This window comes from Opisthocomus hoazin, chromosome 7, assembly GCF_030867145.1.
Source record: "Opisthocomus hoazin isolate bOpiHoa1 chromosome 7, bOpiHoa1.hap1, whole genome shotgun sequence".
Lineage (NCBI taxonomy): Eukaryota > Metazoa > Chordata > Aves > Opisthocomiformes > Opisthocomidae > Opisthocomus > Opisthocomus hoazin.
This window is the reverse complement of record NC_134420.1, coordinates 30,853,867-30,878,878: the sequence shown is the minus strand read 5'-3', so window position 1 is coordinate 30,878,878 and position 25,012 is coordinate 30,853,867. Positions and strand designations below refer to the sequence as shown.

The following is a 25,012-nucleotide window of genomic DNA, read 5'->3' as shown; positions in this document are numbered from 1 at the left end:
CAGCAGACGCGCCGTGTGCCTGTCGCTTGCCGTCTGCTTTCCCTCCCGGCGCCGACCGGCGCGGTCGATGCTGCCCCCGTCCCGCCAGCAATCGGAGAGGCCCCGGGCGGCGCTGTGCTGGTCGGCGGGAACCAGCGCATCGGCGCGGCTACTTCTGAAAACCAGAGGGGCTGCGGGGGGATGGCGGCTTCCCCCGCTGCGCGCCCCGAAACCCCGAGGGCAAGCGGGGGGGGGAAGGCGGCCCGCGGCGGGGCGGGAGCAGGCTGCCGGGGCGGGCCGGGGCGGGCCTAGGGAAATGGGTGCCGGTTTTGGGCGCCGGGCGGCAGGTGCGGCGATGAGGAGCGGCGCCGGGCGGACCGCAGAGGGAGGCCCCGCCCGGCAGCGCGCAGCCCCGCCAGCAGCCCGCCCGGCCGCCCGGGGGTGGCAGCGGCCCCTCCGCGCCGAGCCCCCGCCGCCATGCCCCCCCAGGAGCTGCTGGACTACCCGCCCGCCCTGCGCAGACACAGCCGCCCCCGGGGCAGCGGCCCGGAGCTGGGCATCAAGTGCGTGCTGGTGGGCGACGGCGCCGTCGGCAAGACCAGCTTGGTGGTCAGCTACACCACCAACGGGTACCCCGACGAGTACCAGCCCACCGCCCTCGACACCTTCTCCGGTAGGCGCCGGGGCCGCGGGGGGAGCCGGCTCGGCGGGGCTGTGCGGGCGCGGGGGGCGCCGGGCCCCGGGGCGGTCTCTGCGGTCGGCCCGAGGCCCCATCGCGGGTCCGAGCCCTGCGGGTGGCGAGTTGGCGTGCGGGTGCTGGGCAGCCGGGCGCCTGCCTGGTTTTGTGGTGTTCCTGCGGCTGAATGGAAGGGGGCTCAATTTTGTTGTTGTTGGTTTTTAGCTTCTTTAGTGTCTGCTAAAGTTAGCGTTGAGCAGAGGTTGCTAAAGCGTTGAAGAGCTTTGTACATCTGACGAGAACTGCCGTCCCCGTCAGCTCATGAGCTCTCAGTAGTTTCCACTTTTGTAAATGCCATCTTTGTTCTTGTTCCTCCAATCCTCTTCTTTCAGGCTGCAATTTCTAATATAAACCCCAGGAAAATACAAAGCCCTGTGAAAGATTTCTGATCTTCATCTGGTATGAAGAAACGTAACAGGACATCACAGTATAGATCGGTAGATTAGAGATGGGCTCAGGGCAGACCAGGAACGAGACTTCTAATGTGCCATAGTCTCAGGGGTTCTTAAAGGGAGCATTTCGTTTATCTGAATGTCCCCTCTGTTGCTCACTCTTGCCTTGACCCTCTCCAAGCTCTTCCACTGTCACTTGAAGGAAATGAACTGGGAACACGCTGCTGTTCAGGGTCCAGTGGTCCTTTGGGAACAGATGTAAGGAGCCCTTGAGTCCTCCAAGGGAAAGGTTGCTGCTCTCTCTGCTCCCTTTACACTGATGTGCGCAGGGTTGGGCTGAGAGAGGCTTGACTTTACTACAGTTATTAGCCTCCCCGGTGTTGGGAAGGGCAAATCCATAGTAAAACAATCCAGAAACGTAGAGGTAGTGTGAGTTCAGAGACTCCTCGATTAGCAGCAAGTAATTAGAAAACTGCTGCACATGGGTTTAGCCCCACTTTGAATGTCCAGGTACTGAGTCTGACTTCCAGAGATGCATAGCATTTGCAACTAATAGAAATAAAAAACATTAAAAATGCGTCTTCTGAAGTTCACTTTCTGCTTATTGGGCGGAAAGGGGAGAACAGAGAAGTTTCCCTTCCCACTCCTACTCTTAAACTGGATAAACTTGAGAGAAGTCCTCCGTGGATTCACGAAGCACAGTTCAGGATCCATTTCAGAAATTTCAGCCCAATTCCCTCCGCTCTTGGGGGAATACTTGCAATTTAAACTGTCAGCAGAACTGAGCTTCACGGTTTGCATCCCAACCCTAGTTCTGGTCAGGGGACTGCAATGGCAGCACCCAGTTAAAGAAGATAACACAACAGGAGAAAATATTGCATTATCAGGGCACCGGCTCTGGGACTGTGACCCAGCCACATCTGTCTGCGTGCTGCCTCCCGTGGGGTGTCACTGCCAGGCAGAGCAGCTGTGAGTAAAACGTGCACCCGCTGCCCTTGCTGCACCAGGCTATCCTGTTCTGCCGGGTCCTTCGCTGTTGTACAGAAATCCAGCCCGGTCCTGGGGGTGTGGACCTTGTGAGGGCGGTATTTTATCAACTGTTGCTGAGTTGATAGCGTAGCTTAGGCTAGCGGCAGGTATGGAAAAAACCTTGTGCAAGCACTGGAGCAGCAGGTAATATACATGGTGCCTTTCTTCTGAAGATTGTAAAACTGTTTCGGAGATGCTAATTCCTTCTCTCAACACATTTGTGAGACAGAAGAAACCAGATACTAGAAAGGCAAATGCCCAGTGCCTTGAAGATCAAGTCAGGATCTAGCAGGTTCTTTGATCAGGAACAGGTTTCTCTTCCTCCTCTGGGGCAAAGATATGGTAACAACCCACCCGCTTCGAAGTCACAAGGAAGCAGTGACTTTCAGCTACGCCGCGAGGAGTGGCACCTTGGTGGATGCACTCACCCCTTCCTTTTTCCTCCAGTTGTCTCCCACCAAACTTCAGTTCATCTTTTGTCTGTGTCTCCCTGCTTCTCCCCAGACTGCTTTCAGGGAGGAGTGCTCTCCTCCAAGAGCTGGTGTTAAACCCTCAGTTGTTTCTATCACTTTTCTGGCCTGTCAAATTAGTTCAAGAATCACAAAAGATTGATCCTGCTTCTGGTTTGGGTTTTTTTTTTTTTCTAACAAAAAGGACAATAAAGCCTCCTCCTGGGCACAGTAAGGGCATTTAGCTAGCTTGTGTCAAGGGCCGGCCATTGTCACCTTAGCCAGGATGTCTGCCTCTGTTCACCAGACCACAGCCCCATCCACCTTGTCAGGACTTTCAAGTGATTTCCAGCTCCCTCAACCGCTTTCTCCTTTTCCTCGGTTCCTAGCCAGTCTTTGTGGTGTCTGTGCACTGAAACATCTAACAGTTTCATTCCAGATTTCCATCAGAGGTCCTGCCAGCCATCTGTCTGAGTCAGCAGATACCACATGAAGGCTTACTGTGATTAGGGAGTGAAATGGGAGCAGACCTTACATGTGTAACTCAGCAGTTTTTCAGTGTGTCTCTGAAGGGGATTTCGCTCATCCCTGTTTCCTTAATAGCTTCCTCATTTCAAAGCTGGGTTTAGGTCATTGCTTTTCCTTAACTAGGACACTCACAGAAGCACTTTTTTTGGTTTTTTGGTGGTCTGTGGGGTTTTTTTTAAGGCCAAATTTCTGGCCTGGAAAAGAGCAATTTCCATTAGCTTGTTTAATGGAGACTGATTTGACCTTCCACTCTGGGCCAGAAAGCTAGGCAGAAGTTGCTGAAGTTCTTGGTTTGTGTTTATCCTTATCTGCTTTCTTGGGTTGTGGAAGAAGGACAACAAGGTGTTCTCGGGGCACTGTTTGGCTAAGGGCGCTTCTTCTCTAGGGAAGCAGTTGGATGGTAATACAGAACGATTCTTTCAAAATACTAGAGAAGAGCCCAAAACACCCGAGGAATAACCAAATCGGAAAGCCTATTGCAGGTCTCTTAATGTTCCCAGTGCAGCTTCAGCTGTTTTAGTGAGGTCTGGGAGCATGCTCAGCAAGGAGAACAGATTCGAGTGGCTTCAGCAAGTCTGTTCAGTGGGACACAAAACAGAGTGCTCTGGGGAAAAACCTGTATGAGTGTGGATGTGTATGCTGGGCAACTCCCTTAGACTTATCGTTATTCTCTTTCTGCTACAGTGCAGGTCCTGGTGGATGGAGCCCCAGTCCGGATCCAGCTGTGGGACACTGCTGGGCAGGTAAGCTCTATCAAAGCGGCTGTCAGCTCTGGTGCTGTGGAACAGGAACTGTTTGCAGGCTTTTGAGGAAGGCGGTGTTTAACTGGGAAGGGGCGAAAGGCACTAGTCCAGCATTAGCCGTTTGCTGGTGTGGCAGTCATAGACGGGTGAATGACAGACTCCTTCAGCTCCAGAACCTGTGCCTGAACTGTGGCACGGCCACAGAGTCAGCACCATGCCCTGCCTCTGAGGGTGATGCTGTCCTAGTTACTGTGTGAAAAATCCACTGCAGTGTCATGCTGTTAGGAGATCAGTCCAGTGAAGACTTTTTTTTTTTCTTCTCCCCCCTCCATTTTCTACAGGAGGACTTTGACTGTTTGCGCTCACTTTGTTACCCTGACACCGACGTCTTCCTTGTCTGCTTCAGCGTGGTAAACCCAAGCTCCTTCCAAAACATTACGGAGAAATGGATTCCTGAGATACGAACTCACAATCCCCGGGCGCCGGTGCTGCTGGTGGGGACGCAGGCAGACTTGCGGGACGATGTCAACGTCCTCATCAGCCTGGATCGCTACCATGTGAAGCCTGTGCCCCGGCCTCAGGCAGAAGGTCTAGCTGACAAAATCCGGGCTGAAGCCTACCTGGAATGCTCAGCACTGACCCAGAAGAACCTCAAAGAAGTTTTCGACATGGCCATTGTCAGCGGTGTTGAGCACAAAGCACGTCAGGAAAAGAAGATGACTGCCAAAGGCATCAAAACTCTCTCCAAGTGCCGCTGGAAGAAGTTCTTCTGCTTTGTCTGAAGCTGCTTTGAGAGGGCGGAAAAAGAAATACCCGATGCCAATATTGGCTCTGCACCTTCTTGGAGTGACTGCTCCTATGGCCCCAGTGAGGAGGGCATGATAAGCTGCTGGGCTTGGAAACCTGGCTCTTGCTGGGTTACAGTATCAGATGCCTAGGAGACATGAACTGGATTTCCATTGTGCCAGGGTGTGGAATGGTCCAGGCGGCTATAAGTACCTGCCGGACACGTCCGTGGTGTCCCAGACTAGTGAGAGCCTTTGGTACACCAAGACTCAGTACCCCAGAACAGGCAGGTTCCTTGCATTGTTCAAAATGACCAGTTTTCTGTCTGAAGCTAGCACACTTCTGGAGTCCTGACGCACCATAATAAAAGTGAGGGACTTTTGAAGTCTGCCTATGTTTTGGCTGATTTACAGGCTTGGCAGAGAGTAGGGCAGGGGCAGTTACAGGCGACTGCAGTGTGGTCAGACATGGGCTGCTGAGTTTGCAACATGAGGCTTGGGTTCCCTCTCTGATTCTGCTTGCTGAAATAGGTAGAAATCACTTGACTGTGAAAAAGCAGCGCTTTTTCTTAAGGGCCCTGTATTGTGAGTACCCTTGAGCAGGTTTTTCCGAAATAAGGGCCATTAGCAGGCTGAAGAGAAAAGGCACTGGGAGCTACTCTTTAAGCAAAATGTTCTCTGAAGAGGACTCCGCACTCCGGTGGGTGCCAGTGCTATAGCCCTATCTTAAGAGGTAGTCGTGAACTTGGGGACCAGTTTTGAAAGGCGTTTTGTGTGTGTGATGTTTCAAGAGAAAGAACAGGTGAGGAATAGTGTTGAATGGCTGTGTCTGTCTAGAAGAGACCAAACTGCATCAGCAAAGGGTTTGTAATGCTACCAAGGGGTGAAATGTAGATGGAGAACCATGCAAGTAATGAAAGGAGAAGAGAGAAGGAAGGGAAGGAAGGGAATAAAAAGAAAAAAACAGATGGAAGGAAGGAAAAAAGGGAGAGGGAGAAAGAAAGAAGAACGAACATTGTTAAAGTTGTGATTCTACTTAGTTGAGATACTGATATTCAGGGAATCTTCCAGGGATCTGGAAAATTTGCTAGTGATCTCAATTTCAAAGTAATATTGTCCATACATTAAGACCTGAAACAAAAGGAGGGGGTTGTAGGGAGAGTGAGTTTCTCTTGGTCAGTAAAATCATCAGTTTCAGATCTACATGGGAGAACAGAATTTACCTTGTACTGTTCTTCCTGAGGCTGCAGAACAGGAACGGAGGGCTCGGGGCTTCTTTCTGTTGTGCTTCCCTTTCTTAAAAGTCACTGCTTAATCTGCCGAAATCAAAAGCAAAGGAAACCCATGAAGTTCGTGCCAGAGAAAAACATTCACTATGTTTGCTTCATTGCCCTCTTATGTGTTTCTCAGGGGATTAATCTCCCAGTGAGTCTACTCACATTTTAGTACAGAATTTGCATCAATTTCTAAAACTTCTTTCACAGAGACATTTCGTTCTGGTTTATGTAGCAGAGAGTACGACAGGTCTGTCAGGCAATGCTCTCAATACTCAGGGGGTTCTCTGCTTTTGGCCATGGCCCATCCCTTTGAGGACGCTCTGGAGTAATGTGACAGAAGGGGATGTGGCTGTGGGTTGTTTGCCCTGCACCAAAAGCAAGCACACCTGAGCTAGTGGGGCCCTAAAAAAACAAATGCGAGTAACGCAGTATGGCTCCGGATCCAAACAAATGCCTGCAGACATCTCTCACAACCATCTCTCTTTGTGGCGCAGCTCACGTAGTCCCTGGGATGTGAGACAAGCCTGCTGTCTCCCTGGGCGGTAGCACGGTGTGGGAGAGGTGGGCAGCTCTGCTTGCCAGGGGAAGTGGCCCACAGCCTCGGAGCTGCCTGCAGGGTAAGGCTTAGAGACCTGCAAAGGATGGCGTGGCAAAGTGAGCTGAACTTGGAGAGGACTCCCCCAGCTGAAGGGCCATCGGGGTCCAGCGGGGAGTCCTCAGAGGTGGCGAGTACGAAGGCTGTAGCCAGGAGTGACTTGTCCTTCACGCCTCTAGGCAGGACACCACTTCTAGAACAAAGCTCTCACTCAGCTAGGCATCCCTGCATGTGTTTCCTACCTGTACAGGCACCTTTGCTGTATCACTAGCTCACTTTATCTGTTGGGTCTTGATGCATTTCTGTAGCCTGTGAGACCAAGGGCTGTGGAGTTAAGGAACGCGCCATATCCCTGTGGGGCAAACCCACAGGTGGAAAGAACACAAGCCTCCCCTCCTGCTAGGGAGAGCAAAGGTAGTCCTGTAGTAGCTTGGTATGAAGCAGAGATTATTTCTTTCTGGAAAAGAAACTGTACTGAGAGCTGTTTTCTTCCTCTGTGAATGTGTCTAATATTTGTTCAAATAAATTTTTTTAATGACTGCAATTTGTGTTTGTACTTTTGTCAGTGCAAAGTAAGCTGGGCTTAAAAATGGAGGAGGCGTTATTCCACCTTACTGACAGCAGCATAAGAGAGAAATTGCCCCAGTTCTCCCCCATGTCCTAACCCCCATGAGCAATGGTAAAAATCCCCTCATAGCTGAAACTTTCCAGGATCCTGCTGTTGCTTGAGTTAATTTTCTTTCCCTCAGCAGCCGCTCAGGGTGGAGGCTGCCAAGGGAGATAGAGTAGCAAACATCCAAGGCTTTTGGTGCCTCTCCCCAGAATCCACCATCCGGGGACCAGTCAAGAGGCCCTCCTGGCACTTTGAGACAAGCCTGGGTAGGACTTGCATTTGGAGCCTTGATAACAGCGTGCTGCTCTGTCATTAGGCTGGTGAGTAATTTAGCCACCAGCCTTACTGAACTTAACTTGGTAGTTAAACACTACTCAAGTGCTGAAAAAATTTGTCTGTGCCACATAGGACATGAAGGCTCCATCCAAGATGGCTCACAGGATCCCTCCTTCAGCCTTGCTGCCGGCATCATGGGGAGGTCAGGGCTCCTGTCTGTCCACATCTGGGGCCCCACAGCTGCTCCAAAGGCAGAGGGCTGGGAATTGAGGCTGCTGGGGGAGCTCGGCCGAAAGCAAAGAGAGAAAATGGACAAAAACCGCGGTGTAGCACAGGTAATGAGCAAATATGATTCGGATATTAGAAGGGAATAGGAAATTGCTGCTGATAAAACATGGTTTGGGAACTTGTTTCGCCTTTTTTTTTTTTTTACAAAGTCTGAGACCACACTGTCCTCCCGCAGTCTGCTGTTTGCTAGATGTAAAGCAACCTGTGGGATTACTTGGAGCCGGCTCCCAGCTTTGCAGCTTCCTGGCATTAAAGTTTACAGAAGAACCTGTGAATGGAAATAGCAGGAAAGTGTGAATTGACTTTACAGGAGGTGAGTCATCCCACTGAGCCATATCCTGTCATGTGCACAATAAGCACCCTAAAACTCCCTGAAACCAGGGAACAAAGCTGAGCTCCTGGGGTTGAGGGTGAAGCTGTCTCATTAAATGGAGTGTCCTACCGAAGTCACCTGAGGTGTCTTGAAAGCTTTGCTCTAGTCCTCCCCATGGCGCAGTACCGGACCTGTGCTATTCCCTGGCCCTGGTAGAGTTTGGGCTTGTTTCTGCGTTGCACTGCTGCTTGACCAACCTGTATTTTCAGGTGATGCTGAGAGCACAGGAGAGTCCCTGGGAAACTGTTGCTAACACAAACCGCCCCACCAGGCTGGATGAAGCTGGCCAAGCCCATTACCAGGCTAGCACAATTCCACCCGAGTGTCACTTACTTTAATGCCAGAAAGGATCCTTATGATTAGTTGACCTGACTTGTTCCATAGCGCAAAGCTCAGCATCAAATGCTAAAAAAAACCAGTGTGCCTATAGTGCTGTCTTTCTTGCTTGGGTCTTTGACTTGGATCCCGGTCAACAGACTCCTGCACAGTCCTGCATCCAGCAGAGTAACTCGTCAGGGCTTTCCCACCAGCATAAGCAACACTGTAATACTTCAGTACAGGTATACACCACGTCGTGTGATTCTGCATGAAGCCGGTACGCTCGCTGCTGCTCTCAGCTGCCATCTCCAAAGGAGCTGAGCTCAGTTGTCGGCAACAGTAGGAGCATGGTGTGGGAAGGACTCTTTTGTTTCCTTTCTCTGCAGGTAGCACACCCTAAATGGGCTTAGCTGTGCCAAGAAGGTTCCCAGCTGGCAACACTTCCCTGAGCTTCCACTGAACCCTGACTGGGAATTAATCCGCAGAAGAATACCAAGTTTCGTCTGACTCAACACAGCCTCCTTCCAGCACCAGAAGGGCAAGCCTGAAAGGAAAGGTCCCTTCAAGAGATCTTTGTGCTCTGTGGGTTACGGCCTATTTACTTTGCAGGGACAGGCTGAATTATCACCAGGTCAGGAGCTGACATGAGCCCAGCAGCAGGGGCCCGGCTGTGCTTGAACCCTGCTGAAAGGCAATGGCACCCTCCCCCTTTTCCTGAGAACAGTATGATGGCCTTAACAACCTTATTGCCTCGTCACATTCTTAACACCCCCCAATGTAATTCTCGGGTGCTAACTGGTTTTTTTCCTTCAGATTTCTTGAAGTTTAATACTATTTGTCAGTTAGGCAACCATTTCCAGCTGGGTTTGACTTTTCCCAGCTGTATTTTCAGCTAAGTAGCCCGCTTCAACTTTGCTCCTGACACCTTCCAGCCTCTGGTTTGGGCTAGATTGGTCCCCTCCTGTGGTCCTCGCTGTGGCCTGGCAAAGAGCGGCATGGGACCACCTGAGGAGCGGGAGTGAGCAGAGGCACAGCTCCACCAGGCACCGGCCCCACAAGAATCGTTTGTCCTCTCGCAGCCTGTGCTTCAGTCAGGCTGCTGCTCTTCCAGCCCTGCCGAGGATACTCTGTGCCGGGAGGCTGTCCTTGGCCCGCTTGGTCTGCTTAAACCTCTTGGCTGTCCTGTACATCGTTGGCTCTCTTGGAGCCATCTAAATCACCCTGTAGTGCGACTGGGAGATAAAGCGTTTATACAAAAAAACACACTCAAATTTTACAGTGTGGCTCCAAGACTGCCCGCCCTGTACTGGAGGATGCTGGTCAAGACCCAGCTCCCAGTCTGCCTCTGCTCCCAGAAAAGGAATCAAAGAGCTGTCCCAGCTGGCACCTGGGCCTCCTGGAAGCTGCTTACTCATGGCTCTGCAGAGTCCAGCCCTGGGCTCTCCGTTCCCACCATATAAATACAGCATTGTACTTGCAAAGACCTATTGCACAAGAGAGCAGGGTATGTTTCAACGTATCCCTGAGACAGGTTCCCTCCACTGCAGCCCCACGTGATCCCAGTTCCCAGGGTGACACCGTGCCCTTTCCAGCTCCCGGACTGAGCCGCTCGGCATCCAAACTTGCTGGACTTGTTCTGGAAGAGCAGGAGGAGATGTGGGTCCCATCCTCCCCCTCCATCCCCTCACCCCCAGCGCTGCCCCGGGGCCAGTGTTGTGAACTGAAATACTCTGGTTTCTGCTGCTACGGAGGAACATCAGGTGCGGGGAAATCTGGCTCAGGGACAAGTTTCACCACAAGTCACTGAGCCAGGCTTTTCTTTCCCATGAGATAATCTTGGGCGGGGCAGACAATCTCTTAAAATTAAAATACAATGAAAATACACGGGCTTCCCAGGGTTTAGGGTGAATTTCTCTTTCCTTGTTTTCTCAGAGAGCAAGCCAGGTGCTGCTGAACCCTTCCCCAGGCTCGCGGCGCAGCGGGCAGTGCTGCAACAACAGCGGCCGCTCGGCCTCGGAGCCAGGCCTGGCTTTCTGTCTGGGGGATGGTGCCCACCCGCGGGACCTGGCTCCGCTGGCCGTGAGGGTGGGAGAGCTCGGCCTCCGGCGAGGCCCCTCCTCAGCCCCATGGAGGAGGATGGGTGGGAGGGCGCGGCTCAGCAAGCCAAGCACAGGCAGCAAAGCCCCCTTCCCACGGCACGACGGCGTCTGCACTGCTGTCCTTGTGCTGGTGGGACGGTGACACAGGGACGGCGCTGGTGACTTCCAAGCAGCCACGCACATGCGTGCTTGTGAAGCCATCACCGCTGTTAAACTCCCAGGGGGCTCAGGGCGCTCAGGTCACAGGCCTGCCCTTCCTCCAGCTGGCCCTAAGTGTCTCGTCCTGCCACTGAGCTTAACCCTCTGCTTCTCCCGGGGAACACTTGGTCACGTAGCTCGGTGGCGACAGGGATGCGGGGAGAAGCTGGGGTGTCCTAGCTGGCATCTCACTGGTGGCCAGCATGGACCCTGCAGACTGGGGTGCCTGCTCATCCGAAGGGGAAAGTTGGCATCGCGTGCTGCAGCAGGGCCCATCATGGGAGGATGCAGTTCTCCCGGCGGAGGCTGCATCCCTGCAGGGTAGACAGAGAGAGGCTGGGAAAATGCTGCCCGAGCTGCGTGAAAATGGGTTTTGGGCAGCATTGCAGAGCCCTGGCTGCTGTCCTGCGGCCAGCCCGTCGCTGGGCCGCCTGCCCGGGGAGCAGCGTGTGCCTGGGGACGGCTGGTGCCCACTGCTGCCGGAGCCGCTGGGACGGCTGGGACGGCTCTCTGCAGCGCAGCAGGCCGGGAGGCAGGAGGAGCACCCGGCTCCGGGCAGAGCTTCAGAAACTGCACATTCATCTTGCCTGCCAGTAAGGCAGAGAGTGCCCGGGGCAGGCTGGTGACGCACGGCACACCTGAGATCATTTTCATGGGAATAGACCCGTGAGAGACAGCGAGAGGAAGAGTCAGGGAAACTCTCCCAGCACTTCAGTCGGTGTCAGCATTCACGGGGCAGATTTCACAAGATAAACAAAAGCCCTTAATAACCGCACTGGAGGGAGGCTTTGAAACCCTGTGAAACCTCTGCCAGGGAAGAAGAGCGGCAGGCTGCTCACGGAGCGCCAACCCCACCAGCCAGCCAGAGACTCGGCGGCTGCAGAGAGAAAAAGGCTTGCAAAAACCAAGCCGTGAAGATCCGAGTGTGGGTTCCCAAGCTGTACTCCCAGCTGTGAATAGCAATACGCGTGGTGCTATATATAGCACAGATGAATATTCACTCCTCTTGCTAAGGGGTTTTAATAACATGGAGCAGATGAAAGATGTCAGCCACCCTGGAATATTATTTAGGCAGGAGCATATAATCTGAAGGGAGGGCAGGAGAGGATACCTAATGTTGTGATATCTTCTATAGGATGATTTGGTTTATTTCTTGCAAGCCAAATATATTTGTAGAGTAACAAGAGTTGTTGGCATCTAACAGTAAAGTCTTACATGTACAAGATGCCTGTCAAAGGATGCTGTGCCTGGAATACAGGGACTCTATGCTAACCAATAAAACACAACCTGGGAGGAACCGGACATCCTGCAGCACCTGGCTGGCTGCCTTACGAGTACCAGTACGAGCAGCATCCTGCCTTTCTGTGCAGTGCGTTTATTCACTATCTCCAAACATCTCTTTTCAGATGATGAAGACACTGCTTTAGGTGCTGGGAGAGAGGACAAGTCTGAAAATAGTCTAGGTCACCAGAAACCTGTAAGTGCTAACCTAGGCTTTAACATCATTTCCATGTGTGGTCTGGGTGAACAACCTTCCCTTTTCCATTTGCAGAAGGGAGGTCCCTCCCCTCCATGGGGTGTGATACACATGCATTAACTGGTATTCACAGGGTGCCATAGCAGAGGAAGGGTCACTGCCAGGAACATCACAGCACTTGTCCGCATGGTTCTCAAGATGGGACAAAAGCCTTGAGATGAGCCCAGACACCAGTCTCCGTTATTGTCTTCTGTGAGTTGCCGGAGAGATCTGGAAAACCAAGCACTGTGATTATAGTTCCAGCTCTGGGGTTCAGACAATTAAGGGAGAAATTCAGCACTCGTTTAGAGCAAATGTCTCCAACCTTTAGAGTTGTTGAAGGAAACATGAAACCCCAGGGCCTGGAAAATTAGGAGATGATTAAAAGGAAACCCTATACATATTGCCACTTAAATGGTACATATGCCACCTTGGTGATGTGACACGAGAGGAGGAAGAATGAAATATGGTATCTTCATACAACTGGTTCTAGCAGGTCCCCAGACTAAAATAAAGAGATAAACCCAAAATGCAGAGTGTGGGGCATTCACATCTGGCTCTGCTGCTTCCACCTGGTGCCTGTGGAGCAGGCAGACCTATCTGAGCACAGATACAGCCCGAGTGGATGAGAGGCCACCAAGCAGGAGGTCTGAGAGCCCAGTAGCAGCAGGAACCATTCCTGAACAACACTCAGCATTAGCTTTACTTATGGGTGGAGAAACAGCATCCCACCCTGAGTCTGTGATGTTGAAGGACAGGGTGAGGAGAAAGAGAGGTTCTGACTAGTTTAGGAGAGAAGATCAGTGAGACGAGAGCAGCACATGTTTCCGAAAAGGCCACCTCTCTGGGTAAGCAGTCAACGGCCTGGGCAGGCATGCCTGAGCCCATGCTGAAGTCTGTGCTGCTGGGCTGTCACGGTACCCGACATGGCTGGATGAAGCTAGCTCACCACCACCATGCTCTGATCACGCTTCCTAACTGAGCTGCAGGCAGACTCTCAGGCGCAAAATGGTGCACCTGAAGGGCTCAAGCCCTCCTGCTGCCACTTGCTGTCAGGCACAGGTTGGCCCATTTCCCCCTCCCTCTTCCAGAGGTGAGACCAGAGCAGGGCTGCCGAGCACCCGGGGTGTTCACTGAGAGGGAATGGCATACTCCTGAGTCCAGCCTTCCTCCTGCCTCATCCAGATGAATAGTCAGCCAGTGAAGGGGCGCTTTTGCTTCTGCTAAATATCGGTGCTGACTTCCCTAATGATGCCCTTCCATGTTTTATTGGCACCCGCTGGAAATCTCTGGCCACATCTGCGGTCTAAATAATTACAGGCTCCCAGCAAGCAAGGATGAGGGGGCAGCACGAGCATTTAAATGTTACAAATGGGACTCTACAGCAAGTACTAGTTGCTCTTCCCTGACCTCTTCTATGTGTCAAGGAGCATAAAAGCATAGCGAGAGACCGAGTCCTGCTCTCAACCCTCCATCCTAGAGCATGGCTTTATTGGTAATTAAAAACTACATCTCAGCTTAATTTTCTTCCCACACTTGGCTGTACTCTATCTTACCCCCATCTCAAAGAGGCATGTCAGTCCTTTCATATCCTCACTGGAGTTCACAGCGGTTTGCCAGCGTTAATCAGAAGCAATTACCTCTGCCTCTTTAGGCAGGGATATCAGACCTGAGCCTACAGTGATTCATCGCAAGATCGCTTCCCCCTGTGAGGTTCCTCCAGACGTCTCCTTCGCCTGGAGACCTCAACCGTCTTTGGTCATTCCACGCCTGGGAAACTCTCTCGGCAAGGAGCAAGCCCCAGCTACTACCCAGCCATGTGTACTCCACATCCCTGTCTTTTCACCTCACCTGGTGGGACCGATAAGAGGGTTGCGGGCTGGTTCTGGCCAGCAACTGTCTAACCAACATTTTCACATTTTGATAGACTGGCTTTTTCCAATGGATTTTGGGGTGGAACAGTCCTGTTTTGTGACCATTCACTGCAATGCAGCCAGGGCCAATGGACCACAGGCCACTTCTTGGCAGTGGGTCTTGGATGAACCCTGGAGCAACCCAATCACGCTGACCACTCCTCACTTGGACATCTCCAGGATTCCCACCTTCCTGGTGAGAAGAAATGAGTCACACGTCCAGCCCTTGCATCTCTGAAGCCCTAAAAGCCCTGGCTGGAAGGAGATCCCTTTCGAGCTCTCTGCTGGAAGGAGATCCCTTTCGAGATCCCTTGGCTCTGTGGGAAGGGAGATCCCTCAGAGGTGAACAGAGCATGCTGCTTCTTTCAGTTAGGAGAGAAAGGATTCGTGGATTCCTACGGGGAGAAATTTTCTGTCCTATAGAAATCCCAGGGTTCAGTGTGGGTCATAACAAAAATCTACTTTGGAATATTTGCCAAAAATATTCCAAAGTAGTAGAAATATATACCCCAGTAAAGAAATGGAGTTTCAGCAAGCTGTAGCACTTGGAAAGAAAGTGAAACTTATTGACATTATGTACATATGAAGTAGATACTTTGTTACCATTAACAGTATTATTACTTACTAATAAATGTTTTGGTATTAAGCTCAGCCTGCCAGCACAGATTCTGTGTGAGTGTTGGCTGAAGGCATCATCCCCCACTGAAGCCTGTGTCAGCCTCATAGAGATCTCAACTCTGCAAACAAGCACTTGGGTGGCCTGGTCCCACCGTCCTGCATGTACCTCCAATGCCCCAAGCAAGGGCTTGCAGGAGAGCAAAAGGAATCAGGCGGTTTAAAAGGGCAAGACCTCCAGCACCACCTCTCCGGCTGCTCAGGGAGCAGAGCGTTTCACATCACACCTGCCACACTAAGAAATTAGGTTGGAGAAGTACAGGTGATGGGTGCCCACTGGGACAACTCCACAAGGATCGCTCCTTCTCTGTTTCTTCCCTTCCCCTCCAAGCAGCCCACCAACTAGGAGAGGTTTCTACTGTTCTGCAATAATTTTGTCTGTAGATCTGGCTTTGGGGTGCTGCTGTGCAAAGACACTGGATTGGTGTTCTGGGGCCAGGAAGGGAAAAAGAGCAAGAAGGAAAGCAACTGCCTGAAAGTAAACCACGTCTCCATAAAGACATGAAAGTCACCAAAGGGTAATATATTTTTGTGCAGAAGGGCCGGAGCCCTTGAAAGCTCAGAGCTGGAAAATCGTCTGCCTCTCGCAGAGGCTGGGAAGCTTATGGGGGGACTCACCCCACACGTGGGGTGCTGCCCGCAGAGTCCTCCCTCATCAGTGCTGACTGAGCAGGGTACGATTGCTTTACACAAAGCATTTCCCTGCAAAATGAATACCGCCCTGGTTTTAAAGAAGCTGCCTGGTCATAATATGCCTTGCTGACTGCAAAGTTGCACAAGAAGCAGCTGGACTGAAGTCGGTGAGAGCAGCTTGGTGAGCACCCTGAAATGGCAGGGGCTGGCTGGGTGGCAGTTCACCTCCAACAGAGATTTCCAGATCAGGCTGAATGCAGACTTATTTTCAAAAGACGCCAATCTCAACTCAGTGAGGGAAAATGGACACGGGGCAAAAACGCCAATGTCTTCTGGACGCTCCTTCACGACACGCACAGATGTGCTGAACTGTTGGCAGTGAGGGCAAAACAAATGAGCTGTCAATTCCATCTTGGGCACTGCTGGTGACAGGGAAATCTGATAATAGGGATGTACATCCCCGGCTCCTGTTCTTAAAAGGCGGACAATAGCCTCCTTACTGGTAAGAATTACCTCTGTGTGGCGGAGAGGACAGGGACATGAAAAGCAGGCTTGTCTGACAGGGCAAGGCTTTCCATCACAGCAAAACACTGTGGTTCACAACAGGCTGCAGCACTGTTTTGGTGCCCATTGTTCCTTTGCATAAAAGCCTTTGAACCGAAGTTAGTAATTGTGGGAGCTGCACTGTGCACAGCTCCTCAGCTGCTGATATGTTTATCAGCGAGGCATCAATCTGACTTGCTTCTAGGAGCTGTAGATGGCATGGGGTCATGCTTGCGTCAGCTAATAAACTCCTCAGAGCTGGGATGATCTCCTTCTTTTGTGTCTGTGAAGCAGACAGCATCAGTGGATTCCCCATCCCTGCCTGATTTAAATAGCTCCCTCGATTCAGCAATGACAACGTATAAGGCTTTAAAGCTTCGGGAATGGAGAGGCATCGCAATGGTGCAGGAGTGCTTCCTGCCATTCTCAGGAGGCTGAAAACAAAAGGGCTTTTAAACTAACAAACAAACTAAAATATATTTTGTCATGAAAACACAAAGGTTCAAAGGTTTGTTTTCCTCTCCTCTGTTTGAACTTTGGCTGAGTACTGCTGGCAAACAAGTGACTTAGAAATAGTCACTGGCCCTGGCAGGGTCCTCTTTGACATCTACCCTTACCTGGGAGGAACAGGGATGCTTGGGCAGCAGGGCAGTCCCTCTGATTTGTCCTAGGGTGAATCAGCAAGTCTCAGCCTCATTAGACACCCTAAGGATTTCTGAAATCTCTCTTATTTTGTGAGATTGGTTGCCAATCCTATGGATCTAGAAGATCCAGTGCTCTACCCATCAGATACATGAATTATTGCAGTTTGGGACGGACTGCAAGGAGAGGCTGAGACATAGCCACTGGCTAGCCTCTGCACTAGGTTCTCAGCCTGCTCATGCTACAGGTAGAAAAGGAACTTTTTAAGCAAAACAATTTTTGACACTAATTAAATGGGTATAAACTGGGCAAAACACAAGACAGGTTGGAAAGTAGAAGATGAGCCTGAAGGTTCTGGGGATGTTTTCAGCTGGAACACTGTGAGGACAAACCCCTCCCCTGGAAGACCAAGCATATCTTGTTTATGAAAACTACTAGATGACAAAGTTGTCTAAAATAGAAGGTAAGTAAGTGCACATGAGTCAGGAGGCCCTTTCCAGCCCTGCGTTCAAAAGCAGTTTCAAAGGACTGCCGTACCTTACAATTACAATCCTGCTGGGGATGGCTCCCGAGCTTTGCCCAGCTCCACAAGACTCATCTCTATGAGAAGTTCGGACCATACTACGTGCAACATGAATTACTCCACTCTAATTGCAGCACAGACAAGCATAGACTTGGTTAGGAGCGGAACACGCTTTGTCTCCATTTTCAGTGGCCAGTTTTAAGAAGCACCCGTGCAGCAGCTCTTCCCTCATAACAGAGTCCCTAGTCGGGAGCTTGGCCTCCTGACCATTGCTTTTTTCCTGGAAAAAAAACTGTGCAGAGAGGCTGATTTCTGTGCTGCCTGGGCTGGGACAAGGACTCTGGCCCCATCAGCCACCCACAGGTTTGGGCTCACAAAAATCCACCCAGAACACTGGGGATGGGAGCACAGCACCTCATCAGCCAGCCCCCAGCCCACGTCATGGAGGCGGCCGTCTGCTCACAAGGCAGTGGCTAGTCAAGCCCTGAACCTATCGAGGAGGAGCTGTTCTGTCCTCTGCTCCGAGGAGACGAAAGGCACCCTGGAGAGGACAGTTTGGCTCAGCTTCACTAAAAAGCACCATTAAGCTGGGTGAGAAGACAGCCAGGTCATTTTTACCCTCAGCAGCTGCTGGAGATATCCCACGGCTTGGAGCTGGCGTGTAGGTCTCATGTAGATACACTGGGGTGAACATTTCCTTATCTTGAATTCTGCTGTAGGACACTCAACTGAAATTAGCTTTCTTGGGATCAGAGGCGCTGTTTTTCACAGCCAAGGCTCATTTCGAGTCATCAGGGTTCCCAGGGTGCTTTCTGCAAGGTTTGCAAGTGTCCCACCCAGACTACTACTGGAGTGCTTTGCATAGTGCCAAAAATCTCCTCAGTGGTTCAAACAGGAAAAAATTATTCCTGCTTCCTTTCCTGACACCATCACATCTGCTGAAGAAAGTCTGCAGGGTCCCAGGAACACACAGAGAGATACGGTGCTCCTGTGACTGGAGAAAGATGCTATCTGCCAGCCTGACGCTGTGATATTTGGATTGTGCCACACGGTGTGGCGGTTCCAGACATCTTGCAATGCATATCACAAGTCTCGGGGGAGGGAGGGAAGATAGGAAAGAAGGGTGTGCTGAGAGTCAAACAAAGGTAGAGTTTATGGGAAAGTGAAGGGGAGGGGGGCAAACAAGAGCAATAGGAAGTCAGGCTTTGAACAAGCCCAGTCATGCCTCGGGTACCAGTTCCACCTGCCTGCCGCCTGACCACAGCCCAGTTGGCCCAGTGACTGCAGTGGGAACCGTGGCATGGAGCAGCACCGAGCGAGCGGGGTTTGTTTGCTGCTGGTGTTCCTGCAGAGGGGAGGTGGCCAAGACACATTGCGATGAACGCGTCAGCCGTCTGGCAGCCCTTGCCGAAGGCCCCTGTGTAGGCACCAGAAGTGGATCCAGAGGGGAAGGGCAACACTGCTTCACGCGTGACTTCTCTGTCACAGGGCTTGGGAAGCAACTAGCTGTGGGACTGCAACAGAGGAGGATTCAGTGATCTCTGCAGCTGACCTCAGGGAGCATCTGGTTGCTGAAAGGGGCTGCAGAGGAGGCCGTGGTGACAGGACCAGGTATATTCACAAGTCATCACAGCTTAGCATCCATTCCCCTCTTCACAGAAGAGAAAGGACCCCCCCTATCCAGAACATCTGCCTTTCTCCTACCCTACAAGCTCTGAGCTTGGTGAGAAGAGGCAGCACTCAACAAAAACAGCAAACACCTGGGCACACGAGCCCTTCTGCATTCTGAAACAGAAGTAGCAGACTCCAAAGCCAGTTACAAACTGAAAGGATTAACTGTTCTGGACTTCATTAGTTACGTAGCAATTAGGCCAAACCAGAAGGAAAAGTCATTAGGAGCTACGGAGAAGAAATGTCATTAGTTGGCCAGAGTCAGGTAAGACAGTGATCTCCCAGGGAAGGACAAGCACCCCGCCATCCTCATTTCCCCAGTTGCTTCTCAAGGTCTGGAGACAACGAGTGTGCATTTCTGCTTTGTTTCTGCTGAAGAGAGCAAGCAGAGGGAGGCTCGAGTACCCGATCTGCAGATCGTCCCAGATTTGAGAGCACCCCAGCTACAAAAGCCTTCTGGAGCAGCTTCACTGGAGAGCAGGGAGTGGAGCAGGGACACAGGGCTTGGTACCCTCTAGCCTAGAAACCTGCCGAGCTCTTCAGAGCTACCAAAGACAAAAGTGCTGCCACCATTGTTTTTTTCACCCAGGGGGAAATGATGACCAAGTGACCTTCTGTACCTGCTTTACCTATAATGCAGTGACTGCGTGGACAAAATGTCAGAGCACGTGGTTGCAGGGATGCAGAGCCTGCGAGCTGGGACCAGGGCATCTCTTCCTGGCTCTGGGAGTGGCTTTTCTCCCAAGTTACTGATGGTTGCCTGCACAACCCTGCCGGGCAGTCCTCTGTCTGCTGTCTCCAGTGACTTATGCAAAATAAGTGGCTGCTTTTGCCCCAAATGCGGGTTTGGCTTGGGCCTGCACTCCCGGGCTGTCGCAGCCCGCTCCTGCAGCTGCCGAAATCTGGGCTCAAGGGACAGTCGGACGCAGTTTTACACACAGGTTTCACCACCACCATTTCCCAGCTCTTTCCTCATGGCCTCCTTGGAACTGGCTGTCAGAGGAGTTTCCAGCCCACAGCCAGTTAATCACGCATGATTAACATAAACCTGAACCAGTGGGGAATAAATGAAACCTGGGAAAGCCCACTTTTTTCAGCAGCTGGAGGAGGCAATTTACAGAAAGCCTGGAGGCATGGGGAAGAAGGAGCCTTTCATGAGGCTGTGTGGGTCCATGTGGAAGGGGGGATGAGGGCAGCTTGGGGCAGCACTCCTGGGCCTACAGCCCCATGGCTGTGGGCCACGGCAGGACAGCCGGTGAGCCACCTGCCCCAGACACCAGCCCCGCTGCAGATGGCGCAGGGGGAAGTTCTCCGAACCACAGGGAGGGCTCAGAGGCACGATGGCAATGTTACTCCTGATCTGCCAGTGAAGAGATACACCAGGCAGGGATGTGACTTGCAGGACAACAAGCAGCAGCAAGACCCAGTTTTCCAGACCATCAGTCTGGTGCTGTAGAGCCGGGCATACGGGGCTAAGGGAGATGTCAGGGCTGACGGGTACAGTTTGACGTTTCTGGGTTAGCATCCCTCAGAGATGTTCTCCAAGGCACACTCCCGTAGGTTTTCTCCTGCCAGTGCTGATGCTCAGCTGATGCCCTGGGGAGTTGGTTCAAGGAGCTACACCAGCAGAAAACAAATTCCTGAAAGGCGGATAGCTTTTTGCCAGAATGTTTCGGGAGGGGAAATGCTCATGTAAGGAAAGCAGCCAGAGCGTGGGCCTACCCCTTCAGCAGGGGCTAGTGGTAGGACAGGCTGAGCCGTAACCCCAAGCTGCTCCCTTGGGCTCAGTTCTCACCATCATCTCTGCAGGGTGCTGCTCACACAAGGGTCCTGCCCTGTCTCGCATCCTTGGCTGGAGGCTTCCACCAACACAGAGCAACAGACCAGCTGAAAGCCCACCCAGCAGAAAACTGGAACGTGCCTTCCAGCCTGTCCCACCAAGCAGACCGGGCTGGTGCTTGGTGATACAAGGGCCAGCACCCACGTGAGGGAGCCCAGCTCACCTCCGGCGCATGGAGACAAACACGTTCGGCAGTCTGAGACAAGCTGCAGTGGATTGTGAAACATCGGCTGTGAGGTACAGCACGTGAGATCTGAGATCAGTCCCTTGCATTCACTGCCTTTTGGAGGAAGAACAGCCACAGTGGTGAAAAAACACTGTTGAAAACAAATAGCTATTTTCTTGGTACTTGGGCTTCCTCCTGGACCTCACCTATTGCCCCGAGTTGGCCAACAGTGGAAGTTTCCCCAGCACAGAACTCTTTTAGTATTCAAATAGCAGTGTCTGGTTACATTGACTATTTCCAAGCAGAGTCCTCCAGATGCTTACTCATTTTCATGATGGCCAGGTATTTGCATTTACAGCCTTGTGTGCTTAACACAGCAATGTGACGGGAATGCAACAGAAAAGAAGATAAAGCCTTGCTGGCGGAGACTGTGAGTATACAAGGTGCTGGGAAGAATGATATTGGGCACACACATTGTGCCAGCTCTTCCCTTTATCTATGGGGTTGGGCTCTGAGCAGATCCTGTCCCTGATCCGTCCCTCAGCAGCAGGGAGATACACGGAAGGAGGGTGGAAATTGCACGGCTGAGCAGCGGAGGGGTGGTGGAAGGATCAGTTAGCAGAAGACATGGCAGGCAAGAGGCAGTTCCTGGGCAAATCTGCTTTCTGTTTAAAATAGATTAGCCCAGGCTTTGGGGTAAAGGGAAAAAGACATCCCCCTCTCCCAAAATACTGGGATGAGAGGGAAAGGAAGATTTGTTGACAGGGTGTAATTCTACAGCATAAGCAGGGATAGTTTCTAAATATGAGAGAGAACCAGTTCAAACTGGTTTAACAGAAACTTCGTGCACCAAAAACCTCTAGCAAGGACATTAGAATAAGAGCGTTGCATCCTCAGCAGCATCTCCCATCTGCTCGGCTGCGGAGCCCTGCAGTCCATGCAACGACCCCGCAGCTCCCCGGAGCATCTGCCTCTGTCGTTAAGCCTCCCCAGGTGTGTCACAAATGCCCCTTCATCCTCTGATATAGATTTGGAGCTGCCTCCAAGGCACAGAAAAGGGTTGTGTGGCAAGGCGGGTAAGGCACGGCTACCAGCTTCTGACTTTGATGACGCCCTGCAAAAGGACTGTTTTGGCTTGCTTTGGTATTAATGAAGGTGCTACTGCCTGAAGTCCTCTGATTACACATGAAAAAATCTCTGATTTCTGTCAAAACATCGTGTGTGTGTTGGGTGAAGGAGCAGAAGTCAGCAAAAAAATCTGGAAAACTGATCCAAATAGATAAAAACAAGAGGGGTAAGCACCCACATACATTTTTTTTGAAGTCTCACTCCCGACTTTTTGCTGCTGGACTGCTGACCCCAGGAGCTGGGGCTGGCCCTGTATAACCCGTACAAAACCAAGGGGAAGCAGACCCAGGGCACAGAGGACCCAAGAGGCTTGGGAGACCTGAGGCCGATTCTCTGTTCTGCTGAAGGTCGTACCAGCTCTCCCCTGCCTTGCAGGTGGATTAAGAGACCAGGGGGAGTTCAGATATGGTAACATGGACCATAACATCACCATAGATGGGGAGGAAGGGAATAGAACTTCACATCTTATGGGGCTCAGAGGGGCTTAGGACATCTCACATCTCAGCACCCAACTCCTGCAGTGCGCCAAGTCCCTGCTGGTTTCACAGTACAGTGGCCAAGGCAACACCGGGTGGGATGCAAAGATCTTGCTGCCCCCTCTTGTGGACACCTCAAGGGGACTGGCAAGCCACACTGGGCAACTGCTCTGGCTGAACAATAACCCCATAACGAATAAAAATAGGCAGCAGTGCAGCCCGCAGCCGGCGGTGGAGGCACAGGCAGGAGGCAGGCAGCAGAGCTGGGGTTCCCCGGCGCTGCAGCTGCGGGAGGGAAGGGCTCCCACGATGCCTACGTGAGAGGGACACTATCATTTCGTTTAAAGAAGAGTTTCTGGCTGGGGGAGTCCCGGCAGCTCAAATTCCTGGGCCAACGCTTCGCTTCAACCGGTCACAAATATTTTTTAACGATCCTGAAGCAGCCGGCATGTGGGCCAGGTGTGTCAGGGCAGAGAACAAAGACACAGACGCTTTGTCTGCGCCGAGACCGGTGGAAAATTTCCCCTCTTCTTGCCGGAGTGCCTGGCTGGCTCCAGCGGGTCTCCTGGCCTCTGCAGCTCCCGTCAGCTGCTCGCTGTCGCTTTGTATATCCTCTCATGTAGGCTGGCTCTGGGCAACTTAGCGAAGACTGTAATTAAATGTCGGGTCTGGCCTCTGCGAATTCTCCTAGAGCTGTTACAGGAACCGATGGTGAGTTTCAAAACTCCTGACACAGCTGAAGATGAGAACATCCCTGAGAGGCAACCATTGACTAAGGGCTGCTGAGACTCTGTCACGCCTCAGGGGGCACCTTGCCCAGGAAACAGTCACTTCCCCGTGACACTGGTCAGCCAGGCTTCCTTGCAGGAAGGTCCCTCTGTGCCCCTTTACATGCTGCAGAAGAGATCGGATCTGTTATTAATTTCTGTAGCTGACTGTATTTCTCCGTGACTATAAGCTCTTGCAGTAACACGCAGTTCTGTGCTTGATGACCAAGGGAGAGTATTTCCAATTTCTCTCTCCATTTCTTTAAGGGGAAAAAAAGAGTGTCTGGGAAGTTTTCGTAGGCTATTTCCCGCACGGGCACTACATCAGCAAGCAAAGTTTGCTTACTGTATTCTGGTCTAGCCATGGCACTTCAAATCTGCATCTGCTCCATTTAGGAGCTCGAAACACATTTCAGTAGGAGCAAATCTGGTCATTCCTAACACTTGCAGTAAGGGAGGGAAAAATGACATTTAAGATTTACATTATGCAGAACTTGCAGACAACCCCATTCCTCCTTCCCTCCAGTTTTAGAGCTCTGTTTTTAAACGGAATGAACTCTGTGACCTCAAAGCCAAATAATTTCTTCCTTAAGCGATAAATTAGGCCAGAGAGCTAAAGTAACTTATCAGAAAGTATCACATCACCGTGGTTTTTGTGCAGGGGACAATATTCTGGCCTGCCACTGTGGAGCCACTCTTGTTGTGCCGGGGCGGCTGCTGCATTTATTTGTGGCACTGGGAAGCCGGAGATACGGCTGTGAGCGAATGCGTCCTCCACCCAGCCCAGCAGCCATGCAAAGCCTGCGAGGTCCCCTCCAGCCTGCCGGGATGAACTCGGCTGAGAGCACAGCAAGCCCCTGTGTCAGAGCAAGGCAGGTAAGGGGCTTTGCTGGCTCAGAGAAGATGAGAGGCGCAACAGCCTTCCTTCTGCAGAGGTGGAGGCCACCGACAAGTCAGCCCAGACTCTTGTGAGGGGGGCAGCGGGTTCCCCTCCGCAGCATGGCGCAGCGGGCAGCAGCTCCCGGGGCTCGGCAGCAGCCTGGCTCCGTGAGCCGTGCAAACCACCCCCTCGAAAACGCCGACCTTGGCGGGGGAGGCATTGCCTCCATGCGCTACAAGGACGCGTGGCCAGCTCCAGCCCCCCGAGAGCCTCCTGCCCCACGGAGCAGCTGCACTGGGGCCGTGGGCTCAGGGGGTCATGCTGGGGAGCTCCATGAACCAACAGCTTCCCATCAACTGTCCCAGCTACACGGGGGAACAGCAAGGATTCGCTCGCTGTCAGGCACAGCCAGGGAAACAAGGCAGCTTGGTTTTCACTGAAGAACATGTCTCTATCAGCTGGCAGCACGGCAGTCTGCGGTTCCATTTCTTGAGGGGAGGAAGATTTTCACTTTGCAGAAAGTTTCAAGATCTGGGCTCCCGTTCCCGTCAGAAAAACAAGCCCGTTTTAAAGAGCTGGGGTTTCCTGGAGAGCGGGCACCCTTCGGGCAGCCCGAGTGACCCCACTCGGTAAAACCCGGGTAACGCTGAGGCTCGGCTGCACGGCTCTGGGTGTGGGCGTGCAGCTCGGTATTGCTGCCCGTCTTGGCCCCGGTGCCAGCTGCGCGGCCGGGCCTCCCTTCGCACTGAAATGGCAGCTCCACTCATGGCCGTCGTCCGCCTGCACCCGGGAGAGGTGGGTCCCCTCGCAGCAGAGGCTGCCAGGCGGGAGCAGGGTCTGGCCCCTTCGCCATCGTAAGGGAGGGCTCTGCCCACACCGTCAGACTGCGCCGGGGCCACATCTAACACCAGGAGACATGAAGATGTGCTTTAAGTGAAAGAGGCTGTAATACACGTAGCCT

The 25,012-nt window shown here is 52.2% G+C and overlaps 1 protein-coding gene across 1 annotated transcript; it reads left to right on the top strand.

Annotated features, from left to right (window-relative positions):
- Nucleotides 1-418: 418 nt before the first annotated feature.
- RHOV (ras homolog family member V) lies at nucleotides 419-7,004 on the top strand. Its single transcript, XM_075425591.1, has 3 exons — nucleotides 419-652; nucleotides 3,798-3,856; nucleotides 4,198-7,004. The coding sequence occupies exons 1-3, from the start codon at nucleotides 457-459 to the stop codon at nucleotides 4,636-4,638; spliced, it is 696 nt and encodes a 231-aa protein (XP_075281706.1). The 5' UTR covers nucleotides 419-456; the 3' UTR covers nucleotides 4,639-7,004.
- Nucleotides 7,005-25,012: the final 18,008 nt, after the last annotated feature.

What these genes read in the sequence shown, in the direction of transcription:
- RHOV (XM_075425591.1), top strand. Translation starts at nt 457, where the DNA reads ATGCCCCCCCAGGAGCTGCTGGACTACCCGCCCGCCCTGCGCAGACAC. An exon ending in CGCCCTCGACACCTTCTCCG is followed by an intron (nt 653 to 3,797) that starts GTAGGCGCCGGG and finishes TTTCTGCTACAG; the next exon opens with TGCAGGTCCTGGTGGATGGA. An exon ending in TGTGGGACACTGCTGGGCAG is followed by an intron (nt 3,857 to 4,197) that starts GTAAGCTCTATC and finishes CATTTTCTACAG; the next exon opens with GAGGACTTTGACTGTTTGCG.